This window comes from Oncorhynchus masou, chromosome 12 (genome assembly GCF_036934945.1).
Source record: "Oncorhynchus masou masou isolate Uvic2021 chromosome 12, UVic_Omas_1.1, whole genome shotgun sequence".
Classification (NCBI taxonomy): domain Eukaryota; kingdom Metazoa; phylum Chordata; class Actinopteri; order Salmoniformes; family Salmonidae; genus Oncorhynchus; species Oncorhynchus masou.
Genome location: NC_088223.1, coordinates 47,097,806 through 47,107,951, shown reverse-complemented (window position 1 = coordinate 47,107,951; position 10,146 = coordinate 47,097,806). Strand labels below are relative to the sequence as shown.

The 10,146-nt window shown below is 40.0% G+C and overlaps 1 protein-coding gene across 2 annotated transcripts; it reads right to left on the bottom strand.

Moving 5' to 3' along the window:
• Window positions 1–2,123: 2,123 nt before the first annotated feature.
• LOC135550203 (mitochondrial fission 1 protein-like) lies at window positions 2,124–9,732 on the bottom strand. Of its 2 annotated transcripts, XR_010457088.1 has the most exons (6): window positions 9,281–9,732; window positions 8,731–8,863; window positions 8,465–8,541; window positions 7,779–7,884; window positions 5,755–5,934; window positions 2,124–3,884 (listed from the first exon to the last, which is right to left on the bottom strand). XR_010457088.1 is itself a non-coding variant. In XM_064980796.1 (5 exons), exons 1-5 carry the CDS (start codon window positions 9,395–9,397, stop codon window positions 5,828–5,830), a joined length of 540 nt encoding a protein of 179 aa, XP_064836868.1. In that variant the 5' UTR covers window positions 9,398–9,731; the 3' UTR covers window positions 2,124–5,827. The 2 variants fall into 2 exon arrangements, 1 of the variants encoding a protein (XP_064836868.1); XM_064980796.1 differs by having other exon boundaries at window positions 2,124–5,934; window positions 9,281–9,731.
• Between the last annotated feature and the right edge of the window lie 414 nt (window positions 9,733–10,146).

Genomic DNA, 10,146 nt, shown 5'->3' with positions numbered 1-10,146 from the left:
CAACCTGTAAGGCATTTGACAAAATATTATGATTGATTAAAAGGAGGAAGAACACAACTCAAATGTTTGCATCACATAAGACTCTTCCAGGCCTGCTACTACATACCCTGAGCAAAGGAAAAGAACCATTGTAGAACAGAATTTTTTTTTTTTAAATACACAGCTACAGAAAACTAATATTTGATCCAATGTGTACAGCCTACAGCCCAGTGGTATGCAACTTTTACCCTATGACAAAGGCTTCCCACACTCAGTCACCTGAACCCCAAAGGGCTGCACGTTCTTTTTATTCCCATAGCCCTACAAAGCTGATAATCAATCAGCTTTGTTAATCTGAATCAGCTGTGTAGTGTTAGGACAAAAACTTAAATGTAAGGCTGCTGTTCAATTTCAGAAGGGTGCTCCTCCTTCACCGCTTTTATCCATTCATGTCAGGGGCCATGGACCGGTGCACCTCGGCTCAGGTTAATAATAGAACTCCCTCATTAGCAGCACAACAGCCTTTCACAGGTGAAAAGCATAATTACCCAACCGTCTACAATTGTAGCCCAGACAGAGAGAATGATATTGGCCTCTCATGGCCAAAATGCTGCATTTGCATGCACTTTCACAATTTGAACGAAGTCCTCTGGGTGGGACAACAAACTTCATTGTCTGAGCCCTACTGGTGACCCTGTTGGAGTCATGTCCAATCGGGTCATCAGAAGGGCTCAGACAATCGTGAAGAAGAAATGTTACTACTTTAATATGAAGATAGCCTCAATGGCGCTGCCCATGCTGTCACAGACACTATATTGGCACAGATACATAGATGAGTCTTTTATCTTCTTATGGCTGGGGGCAGTATTGAGTAGCTTGGCTGAATAAGTTGTCCAGAGGTGCCCAGAGTAAACTGCCTGCTACTCAGTCCCAGAAGCTAAGATATGCATAGTATTAGTGTATTTGGATAGAAAACACTGACGTTTCTAAAACTGTTTGAATCATGTCTGTGAATATAACAGAACTTATGTAGCAGGCAAAACCCAGAGGACTAACCGTTCAGAATTATTACTTTTTTGGTCTCTGTATGTTCACTGAGTTCTCATTGGCAAATTATATTTCTTAGGAACCTGTTTTCAGTTCCTACCGCTTCCACTGGATGTCACCAGTCTTCGGAATTTGGTTGAGGTTATTCATTTGTGCAATGAAGAAATAGGCCATCTAGGAACTGGGTAACACTGTTGAGAGTGCGCAAGATGTGAAAAGTAATGTTGGTTTGTCTTCCTGTATTGAACACAGATAGACCCGTCTACAATTTGATCGATTATTAACGTTTAAAAATACCTAAAGTTGTATTACAAAAGTAGTTTGATTAAGTCTAGCAAAAGTGTTTATTTTTTGAGCATGTGTCCATTAGGCCTATGGATTTTTTTGTATCAGCACAAATGACAGCAAGCAACCAAAGCCCCACTTGTGGTCTTCTTAAATTAAACTTGTTTTTGACAATATGGCCGTGCTGCTGCTCCAGTTTCAACTGTTCTGCCTTATTATTATTTGACCATGCTGGTCATTTATGAACATTTGAACATCTTGGCCATTATAATCCCCACCCGGCACAGCCAGAAGAGGACTGGCCACCCCACATAGCCTTGTTCCTCTCTAGGTTTTGGCCTTTCTAGGGAGTTTTTCCTAGCCACCGTGCTTCTACACCTGCATTGCTTGCTGTTTGGGGTTTTAGGCTGGGTTTCTGTACAGCACTTTGAGATATCAGCTGATGTACGAAGGGCTATATAAATAAATTTGATTTGACAATACCACTGAGGAGTTTGAGGAACTCCCTCAAACTTTTATTCGGTAGGCTGGGATCTGCACTATGCAGCTGTTGCAAGAGCACATTTTTCACTGGCTGTCCACAGGTCGCAAAAACAATGATATGCAGCTTAAAATAATTTAAAAGTAATCATAGAAGTAATGAGTTTTTCAAAAGTATCTAATCGGATTACAATATTTTTGCTGATAACGTAACAGATTAGTTACATGGTACATGAGCACAATGTTGAGTAAAAGTCAAGCTTACACAACCTTGAATAGCCAGTGTGTAACGGCTTTCTTTAGGTGAAAGAGAGTCGGACCAAAATGCGGCATGGCTATTGAGATTCATGTTTTAATAAAACAAAGGCAACACGAATACTACAAAACAAGAAATGTAACACAAAAACCGAAACAGCCTATACTGGTGCAAAGTAACAGAGACCAAAACAAGGACAATCACCCACAACACACTCAAAGAATATGGCTGCCTAAATATGGTTCACAATCAGAGACAACGATAAACACCTGCCTCTGATTGAGAACCACTTCAGACTTTGCTAGCAAACCCCACTAAGCCACAATCCCAATACCTATGAAAAACCAAGACAAAACACACCAAATACGAAAACCCATGTCACACCCTGGCCTGACCAAATAAATAAAGAAAACACAAAATACTAAGACCAGGGCATGACACAGTGTTTGTGTATTGCCTAGAGTTTTGGTGGAGTTGCTGCCTTAAACCTTGGTCCAGTCAATAAACATGATTGATAGGCAAACACATGCATACTCACACACACAGACATGGAATGTGATTTCAAATTAACCCTTTACTGCGTGACTCCTAACAATGACCCCCGCACCAATTTAACTACAAACTACACATTTTATTCCAATCAGGAATCAGGATGTTGGAAAATGAATCCAGAAGTCTGGGGGCGGCAGGTAGCCTAGTGGTTAGAGTGTTGGGCCAGTCACCAAAAGTTTGCTAGATCGAATCCCCGAGCTGACAAGATAAAAATCTGCTGTTCTGCCACTGAACAAGGCAGTTAACCCACTGTTCCTAGGCCATCATTGTACATAGGAATTTGTTCTTGACTGACTCGCCTGGTTAAATTTAAAAAAGCACTGTTGGTAATGTCTAACAAGGCCTCTAGTCTATACAATTATCCCTTCATCCACCACCAAAATGAACGATCACTGATCTTCTGTCATTATCTGTGGTGTGCAAATAAAATGACTTTGGTAATTATAATATGCCATTATACCAACATTTGTTTACCCCCTCCATATTTGAACACACAATTCCAGAAACAAAGGTATACCTTCCTTCCAGAGAACATTCTGGTGTGTTTTGAGAGTCAAATACATGTCCCTGAATTTCAAAATAAAAGGTTATGGTAGAAATTATTTTTATCTAGCATTGGTTTAGTTCCACATTGTGGGTTTAATTTAATTCAATCCTCATTGTTACCAAAAAATGAAGGGAGTTGTGTAATTTCATTACAACCTTGTCTTTATTTACAATACCCATATATTTTTTTATATTTGGCAGAATGCCTTTTATTAGGCACTACAACAAACAAAAATCAATAAGCAGAAAGAAAACATCACTCAGTTATACTGCTACAGTGCCTTGACTGCAAACATTCCAACGGATTCCATACTTGCTCAAATCTAATATATGTTTTATTGTACAATAATGTGACTGTCACTTTCAGTGTAATCAGCAGCTCTGCACTCACACCTAGTTACATTCTGGTCTTGCGGGTTGGTAAAACTGAGCAAAATCAAAGAAATACTGCAGAACGAGAACTTTTATCCAAAGGATGTGTTCAACTAGCATCAAAACGGCCTTCTAGTCAACTACAAACCCACTGACAAGTAAGGGTATCCCCACAGTCCATCTGAAAGTCCCTTATCTACAGCCTAACACCAGTAGCACATGACAAAACCTCAACAAGTGACTGCACTCACTGTAGCCTCATCCCAGATCTCTTTGTGCAATGTAGCCATAATGTATAGCTGACAGCAACCATATGCAATACAAACATCTGGGTCCAGGCTAGATGCATGGGTCTTCATCTGATAAACTGTTGAGAAGCAGAACAAGATACCAACAAACTTACTGAAACAGTTCAACACATAACAATATCCTTTATGTATGCATTTCCTTCATCAAATCTAAACATTCCTATTACACAGAGATTTAGTTATCAAAGCATGTACAGTTGAAATCAGAAGATAACACACTTAGGTTGGAGTCATTAAAACTCATTTTCAACCACTCCACAAATGTCTAAACAAACTATAGTTTTGGCAAGTCAGTAGGACTTGGACATCTACTTTGTGGATGACAAGTAATTTTTCCAACAATTGTTGACAGATTATTTCACTTATAACACACTGTATCACAATTCCAGTGGGTCATAAGTGTACATACACTAAGTTGACTGTGCCTTTAAACAGCTTGGAAAATTCGAGCAAATTATGTCACGACTTTAGAAGCTTCTGATAGGCTAATTGACATAATGTGAGTCAATTGGAGGTGTACCTGTAGATGAAGTTCAAGGCCTACCTTCAAACTCAGTGCCTCTTTGCTTGACATCATGGAAACATCCAAATAAATCAGCTAAGACCTCAGAAAAACAATTGTGGACCTCCACAAGTCTGGTTCATTTTTGGGAGCAATTTCCAAATGCCTGAAGGTACCAAGGCATGAAGGTATGCAAGTATAAACACCACGGGACCATGCAGCCGTCATGCCGCTCAGGAAGGTGTTCTGTTTCCTAGAGATGAACGTACTTTGGTGCGAAAAGTGCAAATCAATCCCAGAACAACAGCAAAGGACCCTGTGAAGATGCTGGAGGAAACGGGCACAAAAGTATGTATATCCACAGAAAAACTACTCCTATATCAACATAACCTGAAAGGCTGCTCAGCAAGGAAGAAACCACTGCTGAAAAAAACGCCATAAAAAAGCCAGACTACGGTTTGCAACGTACATAGGGACAAAGATAGTACTTTTTGGAGAAATGTTCTCTGGTCTGGCCATAATGACCATCTTTATATTTGGAGGAAAAAGGGGGAGGCTTGCAAGCCGAAGAACACCATCCCAACCGTGAACCACGGGAGTGGCAGCATCATGTTGTGGGGGTGCTTTGCTGCAGGAGGGACTGGTGCACTTCACAAAAAAGATGGCCTCATGGTAGGAAAGTTATGTGAATATATTGAAGAAACATCTCAAGACAATCAGTTAAAGCTTGGTCGCCAATGGGTCTTCCAAATTGACAATGACCCCAAGCATACTTCCAAAGTTGTGGCAAAATTGCTTAAGGACAACAAAGTAAAGGTATTAGAGTGGCCATGACAAAGCCCTGAGCTCAATCCTATAGAAAATTTGTGGGCAGAACTGAAAAAGCGTGCGAGCAAGGAGGCCTTTACAAACCTGACTCGGTTACAGACTCGGTTACAACAGCTCTGTCAGGAGGAATGGGACAAAATTCACCCAACTTATTGTGGGAAGCTTGTGGAAGGCTACCCAAAATATTTGACCCAAGTTAAATTGTTTAAAAGGCAATGCAACCAAATACTAATTGAGTGTATGTAAACTTCTGACTTCAACTGTATGGATACTGAGGCAATAATAGGGAAAGTGGAAGAAAAGCATTCAAAACCTTCCTAATATGAAGATCTGAATTTATTAGATTTTCAGCATAGAGCAATGGTGGCTTGTCTTACAATAACTCAAATAGTAATGAATAAATTAGCTAAACTTCTGTTCATTAATATAGTGTTAAGATAACATTATTTCAGTAAAGTAACAAAAACAGTTGTGTCCCAACATTTTACTTTAATGTTACCTTTTACAAAATATAATTTCACTTTTAATTTGTTTGGAAAGGGAGGATTAATTGTTATATTTATTGAAAGAAAAGATAGGTAGGTAGGAGAGTGTTATACTCAATTCAGCCAGTGTTATATTGAGGCATTCTGGGTATCTGGAGGGGTTTGGCGGTAGGGTTGTCCAAATAGTTTAGAGCTTCTTTGATGCAGCCATCCCAATGAGTGCAGCCAATCCAGCGACGCCAAGGCCGACTCCTCCAACTATCCCTCCAACTATCGCCATGCCGACCAAACCATCTGGGGAGACAAACAAATGTTTTTGGCCTAATATATAGATACAGTTGAAGTCGGAAGTTTACATACACTTAGGTTGGAGTCATTAAAACACAATTTTCAATCACTCCACAAAATTTCTTGCTAACAAACTATAGTTTGGCAAGTCGGTTAGAACATCTACCTTGCGCATGGCAAGTAATTTTTACAAACAGATTATTTCACTGTATCAGCAGTTTACATACTGTAAGTTGATTGTGCCTTTAACTCTTTTGGGATAGGGGTCAGCATTTTCACTTTTGGATGAATAGCGTGCCCAGAGTGAACTGCCTCCTACTCTGTCCCAGATGCTAACATATGCATATTATTATTGGTATTGGATAGAAAACACTCTGAAGTTTCTAAAACTGTTTGAATGACGTGTGCGAGTATAACAGAACTCATATGGCAGGAGAAAACCTGAGAAAAATCCAACCAGGAAGTGGGACATCTGAGTTTTGTAGTTTGTCAAAGCTTGGACTTCCTACGGCTTCCATGAGATGTCAACTGTCTTTAGAAACTTGACTGAGGATTCTACTATAAAGGAGGGGCTCATGAGACCTCTTTGAGTCAGTGGTCTGGCAGAGGGCCTTGGTCTCATGACGCAGTACCGACAGAGTTACCAGAGTTACAGTCCTTTTCTTCAGACAAAGGAATTCTCCGGTTGGAACATTATTGATGTTTTATGTTAAAAACATCCTAAAGAGTGATTCCATATCGTTTGACATGTTTCTAAAGGACTGTAATGAGTTTATGTCTGGACGAAGCGCCTGCGCCTCATGAAGATGGATTACTGGGCTGAACACACTAACAACAAGTGGCTATTTGGACATAAATGAAGAAACGTTTTGGAACAAATCAGTCATTTATTGTCGAACTGGGATTCCTGGGAGTGCCTTCTGATGAAGATCTTCAAAGGTAAGTGAATATTTATTGTGTAATTTCTAACTTCTGTTGACTCCAAAAATGGCAGATATTCCTCTGGCTGTTTTGGGTTCTGGACAACAAAGTCAAGGTATTGGAGTGGCCATGACAAAACTCTGACCTCAATCCTATAGAAGATTTGTGGGCAGAACTGAAAAAGAGTGTGCGAGCAAGGAGGCCTACAAACCGGACTCAGTTACACCAGCTCTGTCAGGAGGAATGGGCCAAAATTCACCCAACTTATTGTGCGAAGCTTGTGGAAGGTTACCAGAAACGCTTGACCCAAGATATGCAATTTAAAGGCAATGCTACCAAATACTAATTGAGTGTATGTAAAGTTCTGACCCACTGGGAATGTGATGAAAGAAAAAAAAGCTGAGATAAATCACTCTACTATTATTTTGATATTTCACGTTCTTAAAATAAAGTGGTGATCCTAACTGACCTAAGACAGGGAATTTTTACTAGGATTAAATGTCAGGAATTGTGAAAAACTGAGTTTAAATGTACTTGGCTAAGGTGTATGTAAATTTCCAACTTCAACTGTACATTCAAGCAAGCCAATCCCTGTAGAGTATCTATCAAGTTTCATACTGACACATTTTTAAAGCGTCAAATTTATGTTAAACTACACCAGGTGTTCAAACACACCTATGTATGTTCTGACTGTAGACTTAAATTGTACCTACTGCTATGCATATAACATTGAAGATTAATCTTCAATACCAAATATTGCTGATGGATGTGTGGGACACAATCAGTAAACTGATTAACCACTCTACCCTACCCTGGTTGCCAGTCTGTTTCTGCTTTCTTGTCAACTCTTCATAGAATTGTCATGACAATGATTTACAAGGAGCTGGCATGATAACACAGACTGGTACTCAGACTAACCATGACCTCACCTTTCCTCATGGCCTTCACTATGAGCTTCTCCAGATCCAGAGCTTGCGTGTTCCCTGGTTCATTCTTCAGGAGGATCCGGATGCTTTTCAGGCCCCTCTCATACTCCTGTGGCGTGACATCAGGGATTGACATTAAGGGTTGCCTTATTGCCAGGGGAAAGTACACTGAACATGCTTTGAGGTTACCCCATTGGGTAGATGATAAAAACAACCAAAAGGCTAATAATTGTAGTAGTCTTTCTGGTTCCTCCCCATCGTTTAATTGAAAGACAGACCATTTATGGCAGTAGGGAAAGTTGAGGCTGCTCTGGTAATGTTTTTACTAATAACAACCAAAAGACAAAGAATTCCAGCACTGATCTTTCTAATACCTCCCCTGTGGGGGAAAAGGCAGGCAATGTATTTTAGCGTGTAAATAGCTATTTTACTTTCAGACAAGTGATCATAATCTTTAGGAAACCAAAAAAAACACTCCCAACTTGCCACATGGGCAAGTGCCTTTCAGACTTTAACATCAATCCCTGGACATAGTCAAATTAAGACATAATTGTATTGCATGCACCAATCAAATGTATTCGTGAAGCCTACATCAGCAGTTGACACCAAGTGCTTTGCAGTAACCCAGCCTAGACCCCCATCAGCAAGTAGAAGGACAGTTGCAAGGGTAAAAACTACATTCACAGCACCTTCAGTTTGTAGTTTCCAATAGCCAGGTAAAACAAGTAGTCCCTCTGGTCATCCTTGGTCCCCTTGTGAACCAGCTCTGTGGGGACAGAAGAAAAAAAACATTAGCATCTCTGTTCACTTTAAATGGTGGGGGTGTAATGTTAGTAGCCTGGTCCCATATCTGTTTGTGCCATCTGTTTGGCATTGACATCGATCATAACAGTCGGGTATATGCACAATCATATATGTGACTAAGCTAATGAGTCGGTGTCCAGTTGATGTTTACCATCCAGCAGAACGATGCCCTTATTGATGTCATCCGGGAAATTGCTCCTGATCAGACACCAGGCATACTCAAACTTTGTGTCTTTGGTCAAATTCCCTTTAGCCAACTCTGTAGAATACTTCTTCTCAAATTTCTGCAAAAAAATAAAATAAAGATGTCCAGCAATAATGGCTGATGGTGAATGATGCAATGACGGCTATTAAATTGCAATGATGGTTGAGCTTATGGCACGTTCTCTTAGCTAGCTAGAGTTTCGTATTGTCGCTCACATGTGATTCATTAGTTTTCTCCAAAAACATGACTATCTTGCTAGCGAATAATGCTATCCAGAACCAATGTATAACATAACTTGAATATCCAAACAACGACAGGCTAGTTAACGTCAGTTAGAAGCTACAGTAACATTAACTAGCTAACGTTACTGTAACTAGTTCTACTGAATTGGCCTCGATATTTCCAATAAATGATACCCCGATAAGGCCAAATTAAACGTTCAATGTCAGCTAGGTCAAATCGCCAACGAAGCCATGTAGGAGGGAATAAAACTTACCAAGAGATCCTCTGGTGAAACAACATCACAGACGACAGCCTCCATGTTTCCGGATGAAGTAAAAAGGGTGTATTCATTACGCCAATTCTGTTGCAAAAGTTTAGCAAAATAAACCATTTACTCAAAACGCTCTTCAAAGTGGGTTCTTAAAATGAAGTTATAGCTAGTCATGTTATGTGTATGGTTTCCACACGTTGCCTTTCCAATCTGAATAGTCCGAAGTTTTTGGCACAAGCTGCGCATAAATGATAGATTCTTCCATGTGAAGTCCGCAGGGTTCCTTTCAACTTCTTCCAGTTGCTTATTTTTTTTAGGAGAGACAGGACTGAACAACAACTTCAGTTTAATAATAAAATAGAGTTGTTTGGAGTAAACGGTTTCTGTTACAAAACGCTTAAGAGACGAAGCGTTTACCAACAGAAAAAGCGTAATGAATACACCCCCGCATTTTGGGGAAAACGTGTCATTCAGTACAAACCATTCCGCAACGTAGCAAACGTTCAAGCGAATTGAACGCGCATGTGACGTTTTTTGCCAATGCTGTGACATCGAGAGCCATTGACCAATCTCAACTCACTATATCTCCCATCACCTACAAGATTGGCTGGCGAGCACCATTTAGCGCATTACTAGAAATGATGGAAGTTCAGAGAGGAGGGACCTTTGGCTTTCTCTTCCAATTAGGTTTGAGAATGATGAAAGGAGAATGCAATTGTGATTGTATTGTCATTTTTTGGGGGGGGGGGGGTGTCGTAATTTTTTCAATTTTTTTTGCCACAATAATAACAGTATTACACATCAATACAGGCACATTCCTGTGAATCCAATACATAAAATAATAGAACACCAGGCTGCAATTGAGATCT